The sequence below is a fragment of the Mus caroli genome, chromosome 11 (assembly GCF_900094665.2).
Source record: "Mus caroli chromosome 11, CAROLI_EIJ_v1.1, whole genome shotgun sequence".
In the NCBI taxonomy this organism is placed as follows: Eukaryota; Metazoa; Chordata; class Mammalia; order Rodentia; family Muridae; genus Mus; species Mus caroli.
The window spans coordinates 112,795,670-112,821,360 of NC_034580.1; the positions used below are offsets into that span (position 1 = coordinate 112,795,670).

General features: G+C 51.0%; 1 protein-coding gene across 1 annotated transcript in view; it reads left to right on the forward strand.

The window, feature by feature from the left end:
• Mgat5b (alpha-1,6-mannosylglycoprotein 6-beta-N-acetylglucosaminyltransferase B) overlaps positions 1 to 25,691 on the forward strand; it is an 89,898-nt gene that overhangs the window by 39,540 nt on the left and 24,667 nt on the right. Inside the window, exons 4-8 of the mRNA XM_021175980.2 lie at positions 7,882 to 7,997; positions 8,506 to 8,579; positions 9,484 to 9,654; positions 10,220 to 10,384; positions 11,252 to 11,421. Of these exons, the coding sequence (XP_021031639.1) occupies positions 7,882 to 7,997; positions 8,506 to 8,579; positions 9,484 to 9,654; positions 10,220 to 10,384; positions 11,252 to 11,421 (696 nt within the window). The remainder of the gene's footprint in view (positions 1 to 7,881; positions 7,998 to 8,505; positions 8,580 to 9,483; positions 9,655 to 10,219; positions 10,385 to 11,251; positions 11,422 to 25,691) is intronic.

The window sequence follows — 25,691 nt, forward strand, 5'->3', positions numbered from 1 at the left end:
AGGAAGGAAGGAAGGAAGGAAGGAAGGAAGGAAGGAAGGAAGGAAGGAAGGAAGAGAGAGCGGGCGGGCTTATTGGGGCTTGCAGGTACTGTTCAGCACGGAGAGAAGGCGTGGCCTCAGGAGAAGGCGTGGCCTCGGGAGGGTAAGGCTGTGGGCCAAGTTGAATCCAGTCAGGAAGCAGAGAGGATTGCTGGTGTTCAGCGTGCTTTCTCGGTTTTTTATTCAGTGAGGACCCCGGGCCATGCGATGGGCTGGGTGGGTCTTCCCCCTCAGTTGACCCAGTTTCACAACTCCCTCTATGTAGGAGACGCGCCTACAAGCTTGTCTCCTAGGTGACTCTAGAGCCTGTCAAGCTGACGAGCTTATTTTAGGCTTTGGGGTGAATTGCCCTTTCTCTTCCCACCGAGAAAGGGACCGGTCAATCTTACACCATCTGTTTGCAACGTCTAGACTCACCTCCACAGGGGCCGAGGCTGGGGTGGGAGACAGGGGCTGAGGCTGGGGTGGGTGGAGACAAGAGGAAGAAAGGTCACACTACAAGGGGCGTCTCATGTCCCATACCGTGTATGAGACACAGAGAGACACAGAGCATCTGTTTCCCACGGTGTGTGTTTGTATGTGTGTGTGTATCGCTGTATGATTCTGCAGGCACCAAGATATGTAGGTTTCTGTGTTTTGAAAGCACTTTGTTTCATAATACAATTATTCCCAGTGAGCTTGCTGGCCCGCTGCAGGGCAATCGATGCTCCTGTTAATTGAATGTAACCCTCGTAAATCACAGAGCAACTCAGGATTAAACCTCCTTCTCCAGGCGGCCTAGTGTGCCACCTCTGGGGTAAGGGGACCGGCCTGGAATTGATGATGACCTTGTGGGGCCGTGTGTACCTTTGGGGGCCTTGTTGGGGACAGGCCTGGAAGGAGTTGAGGGTGGTCTGGTGACTACAGATGTCAGAATTCCCTGCTTGGATCTAGAAGCTGTAGATAACAGTATATACTCTGGACTGGGGTTCCCCAGAGCACCTGGGGTATCTGCTGGGGTATCCTAGAGCAGGTCTCAGTATGAGCTTGGCACTCAGGGATGCTGGTGTCAGCCAGTGCCAGCTTTTTCTACTTCCTGAATGAGGCCTGGTTGGTTGGTGTAGGGACTGGCATGCAGGACCGGACGAAGGAAGGTGTAGCCATCCTTAGCCTCCGTGTATCTGGTAGATGCAGAGGGAAGCAGCCAGGGTTGGCGCAGGGCACCATCCTCTTGACCTCCCTCATCCCTAGACTGATGTGTGAACCCAGGGACATCCTTTTATCAGCTGTGGGACATTTCCCAGTCCACGTTATACAATAAAGGGTCAGCTTGCAGGTTTAGGCAAGCCTGTCCTAGGACTTCGGGCCCTGAGCAGCCTCTTGAGGTCACAGTGCCCACAGGGCACTGAAACAAGTTTGTGCGTACTGATCAGTCTTGGTGTGTCCGGAGCCATTTCCATTTGGGACCCCAGTAGCACGGCCCTGAGTCACAGTAGCATAATGGGTGGCCACGGGCAGGTCACCCTCCAAGAATGCTGGCAGACCTCCCTCTTCACCAACAGCCTGACAATGTCCAAGCTACAGAGGAGGGACAGGGGCTCAAATAGAGCTAGGGCAACTCCTGGTCACAGAACCGAAGGGACTGAGCCGGCCTGCTTTGCCTGTACAGGAGAGCCAGGGTAATGGAGTAAACACTACGTTTGTTGGGGAAGGGTTTGAAAAGGGGCCCATGACTCTAGCCCAGGCTGAGTGGGTGCCCCATGCGCTGTGGATTCCCACCTGGGTGTCTGCTGCCTCTCAAACTGCCTGTGCTGTTCTGCAGGAGCTGCCCCTCCCCTCCCACTTCCCCTACCTCCCCCCCCCCTCGCCCCCAGTCCAGGCTGGTTGTGGATCTCAGCTGGTTCTCTTTCCATACAAACACCTCAAGAGGGAGAGAGAAGGAAAGGAAATATGCTACTATCAAGATCAAAGGGCTGAGGGCCATGCTTCAGCTGGAGGAAGTCCTGCTGATGGCCCTGTGGGGACAGAGGACTTGTTTCCAAGGAAACTCTTTAGAACAGTTTTGGCTTTTGCAGCTTGCATTGGGGGTGGTTGTACCTCTAGGGTTTCTAACCTGTACCAGTTGGCCTTTCCTTCAGTCCTGGCTTTACTGAGTGTGGCCTCTGCTGAGTGACGTAGTACATTCCTGCCTGTCTCAAATCTACTTTGTGGCACCTCCTCCTTCCAGGGATGAGAAGTTCTGTCTGTCTGACTGTCTGTCTGTCCATCTCTGTCCCATTTATCCCAGCCTTCAACTATCTACATAGCTGAGATGACTTAGGACTCCGATCCTCCTGCCTCCAACTCCTAAGTGTTAGGGTTCCAGCATGCCCCTGTGCCCAGTTTATGTGGGGATCAAACCCAGGATTTATGCACAGGAGGCGAGCCCTCTACCGATTGCACTCCCACTCTGGCCCTGTGGGGACAGAGGACTTGTTTCCAAGGAAACTCTTTAGAACAGTTTTGGCTTTTGCAGCTTGCATTGGGGGTGGTTGTACCTCTAGGGTTTCTAACCTGTACCAGTTGGCCTTTCCTTCAGTCCTGGCTCTTTTCTCTTCAACCCGGGTATTTCCTGAGTCACAAATCTGGGCTCAGAGGCCTCAGATCCTGCTTCGCTGCCATTTGTGGAAAAGTGTCTCAGCGTGAGGCGCCTAATCGTCTATTATTTGAAAATAGAAAGTGCTGTGTGAATGTTAAGTCCAGCTTAATAATAGTGACGCCAAGGGATTCTGTTTGGAATGACTGGGGCTTGTTAAGTCCGACCAATGCCACGGCACTATTTAAAGCCCGCGCTGGCGATATGTTTTATGCAAAAAAAACCCCCCCAAAAAACCAAAAAAACAAAACGCTTATTGTACAAGAGTTGCTGAATCCCCCCAAAAAAGTTGAGTGGTTTTCTCAGTGGCTGAGCCTTCACTGCTTCATGTAAGGGATGGGGTGTCTGCTTAAGTAGGGAGGTGTTGCGGGGAAATGTTAAAAAGAGCCGGCGCAACTCTCAGCCCCCCTGCGGTCTGGGCGGCCTGTTCTTATCCAGTGAAGACTCTCAGGCCTGGAGCTCCTGAAACATCCGTCTCCACCCAGCTTGCTAGGTTCCCTCTGGCGGGTCACTACCACGCCAGCCCCAAAGCTTCAAAACTCCCACAGCCTTTGTGGTGCACATCAGGCAAACCCACTCTTTGCCGCCGTGCAGGAGAAAGCTCTCTTGAACCCAGATGAGCCCTCTGCATGAAGGAAAACACAACACAAACTTAGTTCAGAAACAATGGTAATGCAATGGCTGGGCGCAACAACTAAAATCCTAACTTTTAAGCCTTATTCAGTCTAAATCCTCTGGTGCAGATCCTGATGGATCTGCCCTTGGAACCGGGAGACGACACCCCCACCCCCACCCCACTGCTCTTTTCCCCCTTCCCCCTCTCCAACCCAAAAGTCCCTCCTACTCGCCTAGTGATTGGCTCCTTTATTCATTAAGGGATGGGTTCACAAGAAGTCACCTGAGTATGTGACTCACTCCTTGTCTACAAGCTCTCCCAGGAGAGTGGAATTAGCATCAAAATATAAACAGCAGCAGGCCCGACCACAACAGGGAGAAAAAAGCAGGTTGAGAGGGACCAGAGAGGTTGGTACAGTGGTAGAGTACCTGCCTAGCATGTGTGAGGCCACAGGTTCGATCCTTAGTAAGTACCCACTCTATGCTTTTTTGCCTCTGACTCCTGAGTTGTGTAACCCAACCATCCCAGGGTACCCTGCTCTCTGCTTCATTGTTCCCAATAATCTAAATAGTCAGCTGACCACTCCCCCCCCCCCCAGTGAGAGCCACCGAGGCAGTAGGGTGATGTTTGAGTTTAGTCAGAGGAGTTAGCTGGAAAGAGAACTTCCCAACCAGGGAAAGCTGTGGCTGAACTGTCTTTATTCAGCCAGTCGTTAGATGATGTTACAGGGTAGCTATGAGTCAGGTGGCAGAAAATAACATCTCACAGTTATTCCCTCCCAGTTCTGGGGCTGATGGGTTGTCCTACTGGATGGATCCTAGCACAACAGGTCAGAGCTGACCTTGGCACTTTCGTGCCCAATTGTGCCTTGGCTTCTGCATGCAGCAACACCTATTTAACAGATAGATAGATAGAGCACCCACAGGGCAAGCAAGTCTGTCCAACTCCAGCATAGGAGGACAAAAGTGACTCTGTCATTAAAGAAGCTCACACCAGCATAGGTGACAGCGTACAAAACCTATATCCCCAGAGTCCCTAACCTTCTCCATCCACAAGTGAAAGGGTCTCAGGTACTAGATAATACTAGATTTAGTATTACCCCTAATCCAGCAAGACCTCATCTTCCCTAATCTCAAAGATCCTATTTCCAAATAGGGCATATCCCAAGGTTATCGGAGAATGTGAGTTTGGAGAGATAAATGCTGCTCAGCCTACAGTCGTGGGTCTCTGGGCACATGCCCAGAGGGTTGGTCTCTGTATGAAAGGCATCCTGCTCAGACAGTCGCTGCAGCATGGGGAACGATGGGGTTCTGGGAGGACAGATGGAGAAATACCTATAGGAAGGTGGCTTTGTGGCAGTGAGCTGTGCTCATTTCACAACTGCCAGAATGCCTGGTCCCTGTGCAAGCTGCTTAGCCCTTTCAAGCCCTGTGAACCCCCAGGCCTGGCAGGGGTCCTCAGCATGGTCTTGGCAGCAGCCTGCAGCCCTATGTGTCAGCAGATTGACCACAGCCTTGCGTACTATGGCTCCCCAAATCTCAGCTGTGTCCTGATCCACCTCTTCCAGTCACTTCAGCCCTGGGTTCAGTCCCTAGCAACACATAAACCAGGCATGGTAGTGCATGCCCAGAACCTGGGAGGGGAAAACGGCAGCATCTGACAGAGATGCTGTCCTGCCTGTCCCTGGCTGGTATGGAAGGCGGCACAATCTGCCTTTGGAACTTTTTAGTTCTCCGTCGCTCTCTGTGCTACTTATTAGGTAAAGGGAAGAGGGGATGGTGGTCCTGACATGGCAGTTTGCTACCCAGGGCCACCACTTCTCTGGCAGGCAGCTCGCCTAGCCTGTGAGAGGTGAGGCTTGCATAGTCAGGTGGAGCGAAGGTTGCAAAGACCCTTCATACACTTTCCATGGCAGGTATCCGTGCAGACCAAGTACTTGAACAGGAATAAGCAGAGCTTACGCAGCTGAAGCAGCAGTGTCTTTGTGTCTGTGTGTGTCTGTGTTTATGTGTGTACATGTCTGGTTGTGTATGTGTGTATATATGTTTATGTCTGTATTTGTGTGCATGTCTCTCTCTGTCTCTGTGTGTGTGTGTGTGTGTGCGCGCACACGTATGCAAAACTGGGAAGCCAGAAAGCTAGGTGAGAATCAAAGCAACTGGAGTTTTAAGCAAGTGGCTTCTGGAGAAGGCCCCGGGGCTGTGCTTGACAGGAAGATAAGGCCAGCAGAGTAGGAGCTGTCTCAATAGCAGCTTGTGCCACGCGATAAATACTTCATCTAACAACGAATACGATTCCCAGAGCACTGGCCAGTAATCAACAAGGAAATAAATTCTCCTAAAATCAAAGCGGCCCCATAGTGATGGAGAAAAATAGAGGGTTTAATGTCCGTGTCCTGGGCTCTTTCAAGATCCAGGGATGTGGGCTGGGGATGTGGCTTAGCTGGTAGAGTGGCTGCTTAGCCCTAGGTTCTATCCCCAGCACCACGTGGACCAGACACAGTGGTGCTCACTGCGAGCACTTGGGAGGGGAACACAGGAGGATCAGAAGTTCAAGGTCATCATCTTCCACACATAGTAAGCTTGAGACCAGTATGGGCTACATGAGACTGTGGTAGAATAATGGAAGGGAGTCGAAGAGATGGCACCGCGCTAGAGCCCTTGCTGCTCACTCAGTCACGAGGACCAGCGTTCAGATCCCTGCTCCCAATCTAGGTGGCTCACAAATATCCGTAACTTCAGTTCCAGGGAATCCGTAGGCAGCTGCACATGTGTGTGTGTGTGTGTGTGTGTGTGTGTGTGTGTGCGCACTTACACAGACACGTGCATACATAAAATAGTTTGTCTTATTAATTTATTTGAAACATGGCCTTACTCTGAAGCTCTGGCTGTCTTGGAACTCACTGTGTAGAGCAGGCTGGCCTTAAATTCACAGTGAACTTCCTGCCCCTGCCTTCTGTCTTCTGGGTACTGGGATTAAAGGCGTGCACCACCACAACCAGCAAAATAAATAAATAAATAAATAAATAAATAAATAAATAATCTTTTTTAAAAAAAGATTTATTTATTTGTTTTATGCATATGAGTATATTGTAGCTGTCTTCAGGCACACCAGAAGAGGGCATGAGATCCCATCACAGATGGTTGTGAGCCAACCATGTGGTTTCTGGGAATTGAACTCGAGACCGCTGGAAGAACAGTCAGCTCTTAACCTCTGAGCCATCTCTCCAGCCCCTAAAATAAATCTTTTAAGTTAGTGGGGGGTGGGGCAGCTCTAGAAATGGCTCAGCAGTTAAGAGCATTTGCTGTTCTTGCACTTGAGTAAAAAGCTTAATGCATTTGTCCCATGCCTATTATCCCAGCCCTGGGGAGTCCGAGACAAGTGGGTCCTTGCTGCTCAGCCCATCTAGCCTATCAGGAAGCAACACTTCCTGTATAAGATGTAAAGTAGTAGAGGAAGATACTAGTCAACTGTGCCCCGCCTCCTCCCCCCACCACACACCACACACTCTGATAACACACATACACAGAGATACACAGTCACACATGGACACACACACACTGACACAGAGACACACACAGTCACACATATACACACGCGCACACACACAGACATACAGTCACATATACACACACAGAAATGTACACACACAGTTACAGTCACACACTCACACACATAGTCAATCATACTCATACACACACACACACACACACACACACAATACACCACACAGACACAGACACACAAAAATACACACAGAAACACACAGAGACATACACAGACACACACTCACACACACAAACACACAAACATACACACAGATACACAGAAACACAGAGTCACAGACACACACACACACATACACTCATATACACAGACACATACACACACACAGAAATGTACACACACAGTTACAGTCACACACTCACACACATAGTCAAACATACTCATACACACACACACAATACACCACACAGACACAGACACAGACATACACAAATACACACAGACACACACTCACACACACAAACATACACACAGATACACAGAAACACAGAGTCACAGACACACACACACACATACACTCATATACACAGACACATACACACACATACACACACACCATACCCACACCCACACACCCCCATAGATACACACACACTCACACACAGAGACACGCACCGGAAACACACAGACACAGACACAGACACACACAAGAATGGGTTCCCAGCAAACCAGTGCTAGTTCCCTGGCGAGTCTCCAGGTTGCTGGTGTGAACTTATCTTGGTGTGAACAGACTCAGATGAGCTGGCTGTGCCTAGCAAAAGGCCTCTGTCACCCGGGGGTTCCTGTGCTCATCCATTCAGGGTCTTGGCAGGAAGACAGAAATTTCTTTGTCTGCTTCAGTCCCAGGTGCCGTGTCTGACAAAGTCAGGACACGGTAAACACGGCAGACTCGCGCAGTGTGCTTTCCTGCTGTGTCCGAGGTGTGAGTCGGGCGGAGGCAGCTCTGCTTCTCTCCCACCTGGTTTCCGCTGTGGCCTCTGCTCACTGTCCATGGGAAGGCATAGGCCATTCACGGGCTTATCTCTGGCTCTCCCCTCCCCTCTAGGCTCACCCCTGGGGCCAGCCTCATTGAAAGGATCCAGGCCATTGCCCAGAATGTGTCTGACATCGCTGTGAAGGTGGACCAGATCCTGCGCCACAGCCTGATTCTGCATAGCAAGGGTGCGTCACAGCCAGGACATTGCCCTGTGTCCCCAGAGGCCAGTGCCCTGCTGGATAGGGCAGAGCCCCCAGAAGTCCCATTTCTCTGGTAATGCTTGCCTAGTTCTTGGGGGCCCTACTTGAGGCTCTCAGTAGGGGCACCTGGTCTTCCCCACCCTGGCCTGCTGGAGGTTGAGGAGGTCAGAGTGGGCTGATGTGGTTCCTTTTGGTTTGGGAAAAGCTGGAGGTCTCTGCCCCTCTGCCGATCTCAGGAAAACAAAGGTATATTTTGTGGGGAGCTTGCGGTGTGTCCATCTGGTAGGCCACTCTGTAGCTGTTTTAAGAGCTTGCTCCTCTGAGCCTGGAGGAGGCTGAGCAAGTGAAGTAGGGCTGTGGGGTGGGAGAAACCTCAGGTGAGGGCAACAGGAGGGGTGACCACTGCTCCTAGCACAGGCCTCTTCACCTTGCCCTCTCTCTTTGGCTACCTCCAGGCCCCAGTGTCTCAGTAAGCCATCTTCTGTTTTTGCAGTGTCTGAAGGTCGGAGGGACCAGTGTGAAGCACCCAGTGACCCCAAGTTCCCTGACTGTTCCGGGAAAGTGGAGGTGAGGCCTAGGGGGACCCCCCCTGAGGGGAAGGTGCATGGTGGGGATCAGGCAGGTGGAGGGCTTCTCCTCCAGGCTCTGCCCACTCCAGCTCAGCCCTGGATTTCTGTCCCAGCTGGACTGACTCTGTTGACTAGGTACCTAAGCCAGCACAAACTAGTGGTGACCAACCTCAGAGAAATGCTTTCTCCACTGGGCCTACCATGATAATCAGCCCAAAGACCTCTGAGCCTGTCACCTTTAGGAGCTCCGTCCACTTAGAGACCCATTCTAACACCTTGGCAAGAAATGGTGTGAGTCTGGTCTTGGTCCCCTCTGCCCAGCTCATGGCTTATTGGACCAAGGGCCCCTCCTGATCACCTCCATAATGACTGCATAATGTTGGTGCATGAAGAGAACCGATTCACATCCTTAAAGGCAGCTTCTTGAGCTGTCTATGAACCTTTAAGGGATAGGCTACGGGGCTGCTGCAGACCCCTTCCTTAGAGATCACATGGAGCCCCTGTGGAAAGAACTTCTCTGGCCCTGGCCCCCGTAAAGGATGCCTATGACCCTGCCTCTAATTAAGATGAGGAGACAGGGGGCACAAGGGCTGTGGCTGCTGAATTTCCTGGACCTTGTCATTGGTGCTTGGCCTCTTTACATCTACCAAGTCTCAGGTCCGAGGCCCTCCTCTGTGAGGCTCCGGGGAAGCCGACTTACCTCCTTTTCTGGTCCTCCGTTGTCGAGGGCTGGCTGACCTTGGCCCAGCCTCCCTCGCCCAGTTGTACGTCTCTAGTGTTCTGCTGAATCTTCAGGTTGGGGCAGGCCTCACGGTGAGATCTTGGGGACCCTGTGGCTAGGGGAGTCCATGCGGTGGTGTGTGGGTTCCTGGCTGCCTACCCAGGCCTGGTGTTTTTCACAGTGGATGCGCGCCCGCTGGACCTCTGACCCCTGCTACGCCTTCTTTGGAGTAGACGGCACTGAGTGCTCCTTCCTCATCTACCTCAGTGAGGTTGAGTGGTTCTGTCCCCCGTTGCCCTGGAGGAACCAGACAGCTGCCCGGACAGCCCCCAAGTCCCTTCCCAGAGTCCAGGTAGGCCTAGATTGGATATCCTTAGGGACAGTGGGAGGGAGCCTCACTCCCCCACCCCCACCCCATGGAATGGGGCTCCCAGCTCTGCAAGCTGAGGATCCCAGATCACCTTCTGTGGAATCCAGTACAGGGAACTTGCTTGGGAGGCAGGAGACATCCCCGGAGAAGTCCTTAATGGGTTAGAATAACAGCAATAATAGCTGTCATGTTTCTGAGTGCATGGCACTGTATTTGTCCTTCTGTGAGTAGATGTAATGGGTGAAGATTCACGGACTTAGAGAGTTAACAGGTTCCAGGCACCACTGACCTTAGCACCACTTAAAGGCAGCCCACCCCTGGTGATTCAGAGCTGATTGGGTCCCCAGAGGACTCAGGGGTGGGTGGTTAACTGGGGAGGAGGGCTGGAGTGAGTATTGGAAGGTGCAAGCAGAGCCTCCCACCCTGATGCTGAAGCAGGCACCCACCTTACAGTAGGTGGCAGCTTCTGTCATGGGAAGCCGGGGATGGGACGGTGATGGGATAGATGGTCAGGGACTGAGAGAGCTGGCCTGTGGTCCCAACTTAGGCTGTGTTCCGAAGCAACCTGTCTCACCTCCTGGAGCTGATGGGCAGTGGGAAGGAGTCCCTCATCTTCATGAAGAAGCGAACCAGGCGGTTCACCACACAGTGGACCAAGGCTGCCAAGTACCTGGCACAGAAGCTGGGGGACATTCGGAGGGACCAGAAGCAAGTATGTTATTCTGTCAGGGAGCGCTTGGACAATGTGCTTACTGCACTGGGGCTCTAGGTGGGTGTGGAACTCCAGGTGGAAATGGGCCTCCAGGTGGGAGTGGGCCTCCAGGTGGGCATGGGGCTCCAGATGGACATGGGTCTCCAGGTGGGCATGAGGCACCAGGTGGGCATGGCCATGAAGTTCCAAGTAGACTCAGTTCTAAGTAGACATGAGCCTGTGGTTCCCAACAGGCACAGGGTTTCAGGTGGTCACAGGTAGACAGGGAATTCTGGCTGGGCATGGTACATGCCTTTGAACCAGTGACATTAGTTTCTTTTAACTGGATTCAGTCACAGGACTTGAGGGTGACAGGGTCAGGATGGATGGTTGAGCCCCCCTGGCCCCTTCTCAGGCTGGGCCAGAATGATCAGCCCCTGGAGGTCCTGCGTCCTTGGGACATTTTCATCGTGTCAGGCAGAAAGGTTAAAGGGGTCCGGGAATAACAGACTGAGGAAGGATTGTTGGCCCAACTGTCCATCTGTCTGTCCATCCGTTTGTCCATATGTCCATCCATTCTTTTATTCACGTAACAGAGAACCGCATGCTTGTCACCTCCTTTCTGTCGGAGTCCTTGCCATTCATAAAACCCTTCTTGTCTGTGTGTACTGCTGTCCATTCTTTCATCTGCAAGGTGAACTCCACGAGGCAGTCGCACACCCACCAACACCTACGCCTCCAACGTCCAGGGTCTAAAGGCAGCCAACCAGGCCTGGCCTGGAGCCCCTGTGTGCTGTGCTGTGGGGTGATCCTGGGCTGGGGTATACAGACCTACGAGTTGCTTGCTGCTCTCCTCTGATGACCCTCCGCTCTGTCCTGCTCACCCAGATCCTTGTCCACATTGGCTTCCTGACAGAGGAGTCTGGGGACGTGTTCAGCCCAAGGGTGCTGAAGGGCGGGCCTCTGGGAGAGATGGTGCAGTGGGCAGACATCCTGGCTGCTCTCTACGTGCTGGGCCATAGCCTGCGGATCACAGTCTCCCTGAAGGAGCTGCAGAGGTGAGTGCCAGAGAGCCTTCACATCCTGGTGGGGTAGGGAGGGGATAAAGGGCAGCCTGGCCACTAGGCTGATGCTCTGACTGTGGGGCCCACAGCCTGGAGGTGGCCCTCTGTCAGATGCCGGTCCTCCCCGTTCCCTCCTCCACCTGCTTATGTGCTTCCCACTTCCTCTTCCATGCAGACGCACGTTTATTATTTAGAATCCACAGAGAAAGTGTGTTTGCATAGCATAGCAGCAGTCTGCAAGCTCTTGGCCTTTGCCAAGAGACTAGGGTCTGGGTCTATGCTCACAGGCTAATGCGTAATGTCTTGAGAGAGGAGTCACCATGTCCACATGAGGTCCCGGCCCCGAGGGTCTTCCTGGTAGGCTGGGCATAGTCTTCAGGGGGTGTTTTTAGGAGCTGGACTCCTTGGGCATTCTACAAGGACATTAGGGTTGACAGGTGTTGCTGACTGCCAGTGCTGGGCTTGTCCAGGTCCCTCTGGAACTGTGGAACATAGACACCCCCCCACCCTGGTGTCTTGGTGGTGAAGAGGGTCTAAAAGATTGTGTGTGAGAATGGGGGTAGGGGATGTCTGGAGAGTAAGAACATGTGGAATACAAAGGAACTGGAGTGTGTGTGTGTGTGTGTGTGTGTGTGTGCGCGCACACGTGTGCATGTGTGAGTGTGTGAGAGAGGGAGACAGACAGGCAGACAGAATCAGAGACAGACAGAGACAGACAGAGACAGACAGCGACAGAGAGACAGACAAAGTCAGATAGGCAGACAGAGAGACAGAGGGGTACTGGCAGATAGGAGTGTGTGTGTGTGTGTGTGTGCTGTTTGTGTGTGTATGTTGTTTGTGTGTTTGTGGGTGTTGTGTGTGTGTGTGTCTGGTCTAATGTCTACTTGGGGTAATGTTTTTATCGCTCGCTCATCTGTTAGATGCAGACATACCTAAGCTCTCTCTTACCTTATTTGTTATATTTCTTGTGTGGCATTGGATATATACCAGGGCACATCTTTTAGATGTGCTTCTAGACTGGCACTAATGCAGTTATGAGGCATGGGAACAAAATGACCCACTGTGCTGTGGCCATCCACTTTAGATAGAGACTATTACCAAGGACATGTGTCCAGCGATACCTGCCCTCAGCCATCCAGGAAACCTGTACTTTGAGTTTTGATCTCGTGGGCCAGTCTCATTGAGTCAGGGGAATGAGGAAGCGGGGGCTGAGCTGTGTTGTTGGGAGGGGCGCTAAAATGAACCAGCGTTGTAGAGTGTCATCCCGTGGCCTGAGTCATTCTTTATGGTCATGCTCTTCTGTGGGCACAGTCAAGGTTAAAATGTGTCTCTAGAGCAAGCGACAGGGACAAGAAGGGGAGAAAGAGGATGGGGTCCAGGGTGGTGCTGCACAGCTACAGCATCGACAGGAAGCACCAGAAGTGGCTGCTGCCGCCTGAGAAGCAACCCTGATGTCTCCAAACGCCAAAGAACCTGGGAACTGAAAGGACCCAGGATCAGACTCACAGAGCGACTCCTGGATGCAGGGAGGCAGATGACATACCCTTACTCAGGCATCTGTGGGCAGTGCTGTGTGTTCAGTTGCATGGGCCCCCTCAGTGCTGAGATCTGCCTGCCCTGCCCCGTGCCTACTTTGCTTCCTCAGGCAGAGAGCTCAGGAGGCATACTGAGGAGGGTGCTTTGACTATAACCAACTTTTGCAGATAGTGAAACGACCTTTCCCTGGCCAGGAGGCTGCCTATAGAAAAGTCACATGGTTCATGGAGAAAGAAGGAGAACCATGGACCCAGGGCCAGAATCTCAGGTCAAATGGCACCAGCAGTCTGGTGCAAATTCAGGCACCCAAGGTTGCAATAGGACACATCCCAAGGGTGCCAAGAGACTGTTATTCTCGGCTATGGGAGGGAGAGTTTCTTCCATCCACTCGACACAGAACTGTTAGTAGACCATCTTGCTGGAGAGGAGCAGAGAGCCTGCAGGCCTTCCGGGGCCCAGGGAGTGGGGGGCCGGTGTTTGGTTCGGTGGCTCTGCTCTAGCCCATGCCAGGGCTCTCCCAGCCCTCACCCCGAGTCCTTCCCTGCCCAGCTCCCTGTCCACTGCAGGAGTGGGATGCTGAGCCTAAGGCTGGTGCCCACTGCCATTGCCCATCCATGGCCAGAGCAGTGACTGACCATGGGCTTCCTGGGCGTGGAAAGGACCGGTAACAACTGACCCAATTGAAAACCTCCCACCTGTAGCCATTGCTACGTACACACACTTGTCTGTGCACACACAACACGAACTTACATATGTAACACATGCGTGCATATATGTGTAACTCCCCCCCCACAAACACTTATGCATGTAACATACATATAGATGAACTTATATAATACCTATATACATACACATACATGAACTTATGCATGGGACACGCATGAATACTCAAGTATCATCTGCACTTGTGCATGTGACACCCACATTTACACACATGAACTTATTGTGTATGTAGCACTCACATGCATAAACATGATTGCTCTTTCACGCACAGTGCACAATATTCTCACACATGCACATATGTACCACTGCATGAAGACCCCTACATACCCACTTATATGGGTATGAATACGTTCACACCTAACTCACACACATGTGGACACATGTCCATATAGCATCTGCATACACATGTTATATAATGCATACTCACTCGTGTGCATGTTCAACACACACACACACACACATACACACACACACACTCACACATACTCACATATGTACCCTCCTCTCAACCCCTCACCAGAGACTCAGTCCTTTCTTTCCCCCCAGCTTTCAATTCCTGGCAGGCCTCTGTGGCTCTCAGTCCCAGGAGAGGCCTCACTGAGAGGTCACCAGGTCACCCCTTCTCAGAATTTAAAGCTCAAGAAGTTGGTAGGCATGGCTGGGCCTGAAAGCCCTGGCCTTGATGCCCTGAGGGATGTGAGTGTGAACTCTTGCTTTGACTGGGCAAACTGGATGTAAACAGCCCAATCCCTCCTGAGGTCTCCTCAGGGAGATGCTTTGAAAACCTGTGGCCAGATACAATTGAAAACAACTAGCAGTCAAAACAAACACAAAGGCTGGAGAGATGGCTCAGAGGTTAAGAGCACTGACTACTCTTCCAGAGGTCCTGAGTTCAATTCTCAGCAGCCACATGGTGGCTCACAACCATTGGAAATGGAACCGGATGCCCTCTTCTGGTGTGTCTGATAGCTGCAGAGTACTCCTATACATAAAATAAATAAATCTTATTAAAAACAAAAAACAAAAACAAAAACAAAAAAACAAACCTTCCTTCCCAGGGGCCTCGGAGCAGCCCTACTCTGAGATTAACAGCACCAGCTATGCTGGGTTTGTGTTCAGGGTGAGGACCCTGCTGCAGCAGACACCTGCTAGCCTCCCACACACCAGCACAGGACCCCACTCTTGGCACCCTGGCCGAGTGAATCTCAATCATGCTCAGAGCTTTCTCTGTGGCCTTTCTCAGCGGCCTCCCTAAGTGCAGCCTTGGGGTTGTGAGGCTGGGAAACCATAGAATGGGGCTGGCTTTGCCTGGCTTGTGCCAAAGGGCTGTCCTCGGTGTACCTAGGACAGGGCCAGAGGGAGTGAGAGAGGGGTGAGGCCCAAAGTGGGAGATATGGACTGAGCTGCTTAGTTCAACTTTATACAACCTGTAGCCACTGAGGAATGACCAAGATTAGATCTGCCTCTGACTATGGCTGTGAGAAATGATCTTGACTGGGAATTGATGTGGGAGGGGCCAAACTCACTGTGAGCGGTGCCATCCCTAGGCTTGTGGGCCTGCACTCGTGTGTGTGTGTGTGTGTGTGTGTGTGTATTTTGTGATCTCACACTTTCTTGGACGTAAAGACCCCCTTTTCCCCCACTGCAGTAAGATTGACAGGTGTAAAAGCCGGTGGATGCTGAGCTGTGGTCTTCAGTACACACCCTCTCCTCTGGCACTACATAAACGCAGGCACGCAGGCCTTTCACTGCGATGTCAGTGGGGAGGTGCTGGGTTTCTCTCGAATTATGGCAACAAAGGCGTGATGGCTAGGGGGCTTAAAAGGGCCTCTTCCTCGTGGCCCTGGAGGCCAGAATTCTGAGATTTGCTGTTACAGGCTGAGCCCTCCTGAGCCGTTAGGGAAAGGTCCATTATGGGGTGTTCCTTAGCACGTGTAGACACCCTCCTGATCCCTGCCTCCATCTGCTTGGCCTCTTCCCTGCATGTGCGTCAGTATCCACCCTTCTCCCATTACAAGGACGCGGTCCTAGCTGGATATGGTGGTTCACACCTGTAAGCCCAGCACTCAGGAGGCAGAACTGAAAGGGAAGAGTTGCCGTGAGTTTGAGAGCAGCTTTGGCTACAGAATAAGAGATCCTGTGATGGTTGGTTGTAATTATCTACGTGATGCAAGAATCTCGATGAGGACTTGTCTATCCAAGCTCGGCACGTCTGTGGGAAGACGTTGTCTTGATTACTTTAGTCAATGTGAGAAGACCCCAGCCCACGGTGAGCAGCACCATCCCCTAGGCCAGGAGACCCGGACTGTTTAGGAACAGAGAGAGTTCGCAGAGAACGAAGCCTTCGTGCCCTCATTCCCTCTGCTCTTGATTTATGTGCATAGCTGCTCTAAGCTTCTGCCTGGATTTCACCACAAGGATGGAGTAAAACAGGAATGGCAGGCAAATCACCCCCTTCTCTGTAAGCTGTGTTTTGTCGGGATATTTTATCACAACAAACAGAAACAAGACTAAGACTGATCTTGGCTCACAAAATAAGGTTGCGAAACATGTCACAGCCACACGAGGGAGGGCCCAGGTGACCCATATATCTCTTTAAAAAGAACTCCTGGGGCTGGCGAGATGGCTCAGTGGGTAAGAGCACCCGACTGCTCTTCCGAAGGTCCGGAGTTCAAATCCCAGCAACCACATGGTGGCTCACAACCATCGGTAACAAGATCTGACGCCCTCTTCTGGAATGTCTGAAGACAGCTGCAGTGTACTTACATATAATAAATAAATCTTTAAAAAAAAAAAAAAGAACTCCTTTATGTATATGGGTATTAGATCTGCCTGCACATATGTCTGGGCACCACATGTGTGCCTGGTGCCTTCGGAGGCCACAGATCCCTCTGGAACTGGAGTTACAGATGGGTGTGAACTTCCATATCAATGCTGGGAATTGAACATGGGTTCTCTGTAGGAACGGCCAGAGCTCTTAATCACTGGGCTATCTCCACTGCCTTCATTTTGTCTCCTTTGTAAAGACACTGTTTCCAAATGAAGAAACATGCTGAGAAACTGGTGGGGGATGGAGGCAGTCAATATGCAACATGTGAACCTTGTGAGGGGTGGGGAACAAGGCCATCTGTAACAGTATCCTCAGCTTGGATAGGCCTGGACAGAAACCATGGGAAGATGGGATTGGAGGCATGGTCACCTGTTAGCCCAGTGCATTCTGAAAGCGCCCTCAGCTGTATCCAGACCCTGTGTGGGCAGGCACCTGGGCAAAGACATGGCTTGTACCCTGGTTGTAGCTCATTCACAGATGTTCCTGCCAGGTGTCTAGTCCGTCCGCTGACTAACAAGAAGTCTGGATGGATGAGCCAAGTTTTCTCTGTTCCTCGCATTTTGGCGTTTTAATTAACTGGCTCACTGGAGGGATGTCTGGGGCAGTGTGCAGAATCCACATTTGACTCTGGTGCATCAAGACATTTCTGGATGAGGGAGGTAGTGTGAGAGAACAATGCCCCATGAGAAGTGCGCATCGAGGTGATGTCAGACACCCACACCTCGCTCCCGCTGAGTGTGCATTGGGAGGGGAGATGTAAGGCCCCTGTCCCCTGGAGCATCCAGAGCCGTTCTCTTGAAAGCCTGTCTCCACAGTGGGTGTTAGAGAGGGAAGCCTTGCCCTTTCTGCCTGAGGAGAATTGGCAGTGCTCGCCAATTTTATTTGCATAATTTCAAGCGTTAATAGTACATGGCATAAGGAGAAACGACGGGCTCTTCCTCCATCCATGAGTGAAATTGGGTTTAGTAGAAAATTAGTTGTCTTAACTGGTAAATGATGGAAGCCCGAGAGGGGCGAGCTTCAACAAGGAAACAGAGGAGGGAGAACTCCACGGCTGTCAGTGTGCAGTCAGGCAGGGAATCAGACTCCAACCCAGGGACGTTTGCTCAAGGGTCCCTGCCCCGGGAATGTCAGAAGCGGGAACCACATCTTGTCTGCCTTGTGCGCTTGTCTTGGCCGGCTGTGACAGGCAGTCAGACTTCTCTTTCCCCGTGACAAATGCTCCAGAGCAACACTTTAAAAGGAGGAATGGTTTATTTTTAGCTCATGCCGTCTAAGGATCCAGTCCAAGCTCCTCTGGAGCTATTGATCTGAGCGTGAGGTCAGGCACAGAGAACACCGTGGCAGTGCATAGCCAAGGATGGGGCATGAGGTGAGGCAGAACATCATGGTAGTGGGAGCAATTGAGGTGGAGACTTGATCCCTGGGACAAGCTGGCTAGCAAGTCTAGCTGTACTGATGAGCTCCAGCTTAGGCCTTGAGGCATATGCCTTTAATCCCAGCACGCTGGAGGCAGGCAGAGTTCAAGGCCAGCCAGAGCTACACATAGAACCCCTGTCTCAAAAAAAATAAATAAATAAAATAAAGTAAAATAAAATAAGAAGGGGGCTGGTGAGATGGCTCAGCAGGTAAGAGCACCCGACTGCTCTTCCAAAGGTCCTTAGTTCAAATCCCAGCAACCACATGGTGGCTAACAACCATCCGTAATGAGATCTGACTCCCTCTTCTGGTGTGTCTGAAGACAGCTATAGTGTACTTACATATAATAATAAATAAATAAATAAATCTTTAAAAAAAAAATAAAATAAGAAATAAAGTGGAAAGTAATGAAGGAAGACACCTGATACCAACTTCCGGCTTCCACATGTGTGTGTACACATGTGTGCATGCACCCACACATGTGTGAAAATGCACACACGTGGATAAAGTAATGGCAGGAAGGGAGAGAACAAGACCTCCTTCTCCCAACCAGGCTCTGCCTCCTAAACATTCTACCACCTCCCAAAATGGCACCACCAGCAAAGGACCAACCCTCCAGACCAGAGTCTGTGAGGGACACTTCTTATTAAGCTGTAGCACCAACTGTGACAGGTTCTGGGGTTTGAATCTGTGCAGATCTGGCTATGACTGTCTCACACTGTTCTCAGCTAATGGGACATGGCCCAGCTGTTTCTCAGGAGATAGAACCAGAGCTGGGCAGTTGACAATGGTAACTGGGTGGAGCTACTGCCATTCTCTGATGGGGGCTGTGGTTTGTCATCTTGGCACAATCTTGAATCACCAGGGAAAGGAGTCTCAATGAGGGACTGTCGAAATCAGGTTAGCTTGTGGACCCGGATGTGGGAGATAATCTTGATTACGTCCACTGTGGGTGGCATCATTCCCTAGGCTGGGTGTGTGTGTGTGTGTCTTGCATTGTCTAAAAGTGCAGAAAGCAAGGTGAGCACCAGCATGTGTGCATGGATTCATTGCCCTCTGCTCATGACTGTGGATGTGATGACTGATGGCTTCAAGTACCTGCCTTGACTTCCCCAGAGTGATGGACTAACTGTAGCCTGGAATTGCAAGCCTACTAAGCCCTTTCTCCTTTAAGTTGTTTTTGTCAGGGCAGGGTAGGGTACTTCATCACAGAAACAGAAATGGGACTAAGATGGAGGATGTCCTCAGACTTTATGTGTAAGAGACTTGCTCACCATAGTCATGTGAGTGGCATTTGGAGGTGGGGGTCTTAAGGATGTAATCAGGGTTAGGTGGGTCCCCAGAATGACATTAGTGACTTGGTAAGAAAGGAAAAGAAATCAGAGTTAGCACATTTGCTGTCTCACCAGATGGCACCCATGTTAAAAAGCCAGGTACGGTCATACTCGTGCCTTTATAACCCCAGTGCTGTGGAGGGTAGAGGCAGGACTACTGGGGCTTATGGCCACCAGCCTCACTTCAGGTTCACTGAGAGACTCTTGTCTCAAGGGAATAAGGCAGAGTGATAGACCATGACACCTGACATCCTCCTCTGGCCTCCACATGTACACAGGCACGTGCACCTGCATATGAGCATGTGTGTGTACATACACACACACACATACACAAAAGCCAATAAGAAACCAGATGAGGGATGCATGCCTCTAAAACCACTTCTTTGTGGCTTGACAGAAGGATAATATTTCAGGGCCAGCCTAGGCTATATATACCAGGCTATATATGAACACCTGTCAAAAAACAATCCAGGAAAAGAAAACACTGTCTTAGGGTTTGTTTTGCTGTGATGAAACACCATGACCAAAGCAACTCACGGAGGAAAGAGTTTGGTTGACTTACACTTCTGCATCCCTGTCCATCACTGAGGGAAGCCAGGGCAGGAACTCAAACGGAGCAGGAGCCTAGAGGTAGGAGAAGATGCAGAAGCTGTGGAGGGGTGCTGCTTACTGGCTTGTTCACATGGCTTGCTCAGCCTGCTTTCTCGTAGAACCCAGCCATCAGCCCAAGGATGGCACCGCCCACAGCGGGCTGAGCCTTCCCCATTGATCACTAATTAAAAAAGATGTTCTGCAGGCTTGCTTATAGCCTGGTCTTATGGGGGCTTTTTCTTTTCTTTTCTTTTCTTTTCTTTTCTTTTCTTTTCTTTTCTTTTCTTTTCTTTTCTTTTCTTTTCTTTTCCTTTCCTTTCCTTTCCTTTCCTTTCCTTTCCTTTCCTTTCCTTTCCTTTCCTTTCCTTTCCTTTCCTTCTCTTTTCTTGTCTCTTCTCTTCTCTTCTCTTCTCTTCTCTTCTTTTCTATGTTTTGTTTCTTTTCTTTTCTTTCTTTCTTTTTTTTTTTTGGTTGTGGTTTTATTTTTGTTTTTTCAAGAAAGAGTTTCTCTGTGTAGCCCTGGTTGTCCTGGAACTCACTGTGTAGACCAGGCTGGCCTCGAACTCACAGAGGTCGAACTCTACCTCCCGACCACCTGGCATGGAGGCATTTTCTTAATTGTGGCTGCCTCCTCTCAGATGATTTTAGACTGCTCTCCCAGAGGTCCCGAGTTCAATTCCCAGCAACCACATGATGGCACACAACCATCTGTAATGGCATCCAATACCCTCTTCTGGTGTGTCTGAATAGAGTGACAGTGTACTCATATACATAAATAAATAACTCTTTAAAAATAAGCTGTTCAGCACATACATCAAATAGAAGTCAGGCAAGAAGGAGACAGACAGTTCTACAAGGAATTTGATGACATGGGTATCATTGTCAACTGCAGAATGAGAGACATTTGGGTTGAGTTGTGAGCACAAAGACGAGGCTGAGAAGACAGTTGGGTGGTGGTGACTATGACTGGGTGGCCTCTTCCTAGAGCTTGGCTCTGACAAGGATTGAAGCGGAAGTTGGCAGTGCCAGGGTGGGAATGGAACGATTAATCAGAACGCCACAGATTGGGCATTCCTCGAATAATAGGAAAGTATCACTCACGGTTCTGGAGGCCGCAGCCTGAGGTTAGAGTTGAGTGGCGCTTAGGTCCTTTGAGGTGAGTCCAGGCGTGCTCTGGGGGCCTCAGAGTTTCCGGCTTCTGGGTAACCTATTCCTTGGCTTCCTCATGGCCTTCCCTCAGCGTGTCTCTGTGTGCCTCCCCCTCTTTACTAGGCACAGTTGTCACTCTGGATCAGGGCTCTACTCAACACCCCATGTTAGCATCAACTCCATCGGCTAAGACCTCTTCTCCAAACACCATCGTAGCCATGGGAACTGAGGCTGGGCCTCCTGTCTTCTGGTGACACAGGCTGACACTATCAGCAGGTGTGCTGTCCCCTTTTGCAAGTTGGGAGAATTTTGGTTGTTTCTTAATGCTGTCCTGAAGGAGCCCACAGAAGGCTGGTGGTGGGGGGAGCGTTGTTGAAGACTGCCAGTCACCTTAGGGGACAGCTCGAGGCAGAGGCCCAGGCCTCTGCACTTACAGGAAGGAAGAGAAAGGGAACCCAGTATTGAGGGGTGGTCTGTGCAGACAAACCAGGGCTGGGACCAAGGGACTGAACATCCCCTGTGGTGACTTTTGCTTTATTTTGAGACAAGGTGGGAGAAGGTTTGTCGAAGAGGGTGGAGGGTTGGGAGCTGTGAGGAGGACAGAGAAGCCACTCCTGGCAGCCTATCCCCACACTCACAATATGCTGTCCCGTAAGACAAAATAACCAAGCCAAATGAGGTCGATATGAGGTCAGAGGTAGTGGAGGTGCAGTGTTCAGAAGCTCATTCTATTATTTCTTTTATGATCCTCTGAGTGGTTCGAATATTTTTCTAATACATAAGTACATGGAGCAGGAAAAGGAAGGGATGAGCCTGCTTGGACTCCGTATCATTTCTCTGCAAAAGTGCCCCTCCCCCAAGAGGGTGTGGCTATCTGTGATTGACCTTGTCACTCTCCAGCTCTCCCCTCCCTCCTCACTTGCCTGTTAGTCTCTCCTCCGTCCCTGGCTGGCCCAACCCATTTTCCCTGCCTGGGGACCGTGGTGGGACATACCCCTGTGCCACCTGCCCTACTGTTGGATACTGGGTCACTAACCAGGCCTACTTAGCCTTTCCCCAGGCGGTCCCAGCTCTTCACCTCCTTCCTAGTACAAGATAGAAACAGCCTTGTGAAGCCCTCCTCCCTTCCTGGTGTCTGGAGCTGGGGTTGGGGGACTGGGATCCTCTCACCCATGCTTTGTGGGTCCCACCATGTGCAGGAGAGGGGAACTTCTGTCAGGGTTGGGAAGGAGGGGGTGGAAAACAGGCGTGTATCACCCACAGAAAAGTCCCAGATCTGTCTTCTCAGCCTCTCAGAAGGCACAGGGCTGGCCTGGTTGGACTTGGGGAAGGCCTGGATAGCAGGGCTAACCCTTTGCATCCCCATAACTCAGCTATGGGCAGTAGGAACAGTTCCCTTGGAGTTGAGCTGTGCTGTTCCCCACTCTTCATTGGGGATGCAGAGCCCAGTGGCTGGTCTCCTGCTGGGCGTCTTTCTTTGGGCTTGGAAGCAAAGCCCTGCCACCCTTGTGTCTCCCAAGACCTCCAAACAGATTGGTCCTTAGTGAGGCTTTGTGGAGCTGTTCTGGCTAATGAGAGTCCTGGGACATAACGCTCACCCGATTAAAAAGAAAGACATCCCAAAGCCAGACTCTACCTGAGAGAGGGGCAGAGCCTGGGCATCAGGAACTGAAATGGGTCACCCTTAGGGATGATGACCACTGAGGGCTGCTGAGCCAGTCTGTCCTGGTTCTGGCAATATAGTGTGGGTGAAAGAGGCTGAGATCCAGCCTAGCATCAGCACAGCCGGGTTATATAAACTCCTAGATTCTTCACAACAGTGGTTTGGTAGCTGGAGGGGTGAGGTATGGCTTCCTGGGCTCTCCCAGGGGAGCCACGGTCCTATTCTTAGCCTTGAGCTTGCTTACTAGCAAAGAGCATTGGCAAAGATGGTGTTAGCCTTAACCCACCTGCTCTGTCTGCCCAGCACTGAGAGAGCTCGCTTCCTCGGTTTCCCTTTTTTGTCCCTTGGTCCATGGCCACCGTGGATATCTCTGAACCTATCTCTGTGATTTATTTCATCTGAGCCACTCCTGTGGGGACCTGATAGTTCTCCCTGGCTTCAGGTCAGGACCCTTTAAGAACCCCTGTACACGCTGGGGTGTGGGTATCTGAGGACACCCACCTTTCCAGGAGGTGGGAACCGAGGGTGAGCTCTCTAGGATGGCATCAAAAGCCCGACATTGGACAAAGGCTGGGCAGCCATGCTGTAATTCCCTGTTAGCAATACCCCTGCTTCCTAAACAGTTCCACAGATGCTCAGTGAGGTCTCTGGGTTCTTCCATTGTGCCACCTGATGTTCTGGGATGGGGACAATGACCTGAGGGGTCATGGGAGAGGAAAGGGCAATGCCAGCAATGCTAAGGAGATGGGCAGAGACCAGGAGAGAAGAACATTCAAGCCTGCCTGGTCACATGTTCCCAGCAGTGTGACACATCCGGGGAAGTCCAGGATCCCTGGGTGCCTTTTAGCTCTGGAGCCAAAGGTATTTGTTTGAGCACTTTGTAGGAGATCTTTTTAATTAAGTCCCTGCTACACACACACACACACACACACACACACACACAAACAGAGAGAGAGAGAGAGAGAGGCAGACACAGAGACAGACAAACATATGCGCGCGCACACACACAAAGAGAGAGACAGATGGACAGAGACATAGACACACAGAGACAGAGACAAATAACAGACAAACAGACACAAACACACATACACAGAGATAGACAGACAGAGACAGACAGACAGAGAGTGAGGAGAGAGAGAAGAATAGTTTCTCTCCAAATGTGAGCAGTATCTGGAGATTATTTCTAGCCGTGGACCAAAAGGCACAGCGGAAAGTGAAGTGGAGGAGTTATAGCTGAGGAGAGACAGTGGAGATGCATCCGAGCAAGATGGCGCTGAGGCGGGAGTGGACAGCAGGGAGTGCAGGGCCTTGCACATGGCCGCCGGCAGCTCATGTCCACAGAGGGTTTTCTCTACAGCAGAACCCAGCAGACTGCTTCCTCCCCTGCCCCATCCTACTCTGGTCTTCCAGCAGAAAGTGAGGGGGCTGATTCTTGCCCTCTGCCATCTGCAACCAACTGGGGCTCCCAGGCAAGATGGGGGACCCTGGTGCCTCTGGGAGGCAGAATGCTGGAATCTGGGCATATGGAGTTGGCTGTTTTAATTATTATAAAATGCACATCACATGAAATATGTCATCTTAACCATTTTACAGGGTACAGCCTGGTGGCTTTAAGTACATTCAGTTTAGTATGCAGCTGCGGCTCTTGGACATTTGCAGAATTAAGACTGTCCCCACTATACTGTAGATCTGTAGAAGCCAGATATGTGTGTGCGCGCGCGTGTGTGTGTGTGTGATGTACCTGCATGCATGTGTGTGTGCATGCTGGCCCATGTGTGCATGTGCAGGGCCAGTGGACGGTATTTGGTGTCTACTCTATTATGCTACTGTATTCTTTAAAGAGACTCCTTTTTATTGTTTTTGGGTATTTGTATGTATGAGTGCCTCTGCGTGTGGGTATGTGAATGTGAATCCAGGTGCTCACAGAGTCTAAAGGCATCGCATCCCCCTGGAGCTGGAGTTATAGGCCGTTGGGAGCCACCCAGTGTGGATGCTGGGAACCAAACTTAGGTGCTCTACAAAGGCAGTGTGTGCTCTTAACTGCTGAGCCCTCTCTCTTGCCCCCTTCACTGTGTTTTTTAAGACAGGGTTTTTCAATTTACCCAGTGCTCCTAGAATCCTCCTGTCTCTACTCTCAAGAGCTGGAGTTACAGACCCTGTGCTGCTGTGCTGCTGTATCAATTTTTCAACCATTTTCATTTTATATTTATGAGTGTTTTGCATGTATGAACTGCCCTGTGTGGATGCCCAGGACCTATAGAAACCAGAAGAAAGCATTTATATCTCCTATAACCACCCTCTGAGCCACCTTGTGGGAACTGAACATGTGTCCTCTGGAAGAACAACAAGTGCTCTGAACCACTGGGTCGTCTTTCCAGGACCAAGCTTGTGTGTGTGTGTGTGTGTGTGTGTGTGTCTGAGACTATGTAGCCCTGGCTGTCCTGAAACTTGCTCTGTAGACCAGGCTTGACTTGAACTCAGAGATCCACCTGCCTCTGCCTCCCAAGTGCTGGGATTAAAGGTGTGCGCCACCATTGCCCAGCTTACCCCATGCTTTTAAATGGGTACTAGGATTAGAAATTCAGGTACTCACGTTTGCACAGCAAGTGCTTTTCCACATAGCCATCTCCAAGCTGATACTTTGTTTGTTAACCAACATCTCTCACTGGGACCTGGAGTTACCTGGTTAGGTTAGGCTTTCTGACTAGAGAGCCCAACACTGAGATTATGCATGCACACTGTCACCTCCAGCATTTCACACAGGTGCTAGGGAATGAACTCAGTCCTTCCTGCTTGTAAGGCAAGCACTTTACCCAATGACCACCTCTGTAGTCGGGACCCTGGCTTTTCTGTGTCGGTTGATTTGTATTGAGCACAGAAGTGAGGGGACTCAGGTGACCTGTAAGAGTGTCCATGTCCTTGGGCCCTATCCATGCCCTACCTCTGTATTAAATTATTTTCTTGTGTGTGTGTGTGTCTGTGAGTGTGTGTGTGTGTGTGTGTGGTGTGTGTGTGTGTG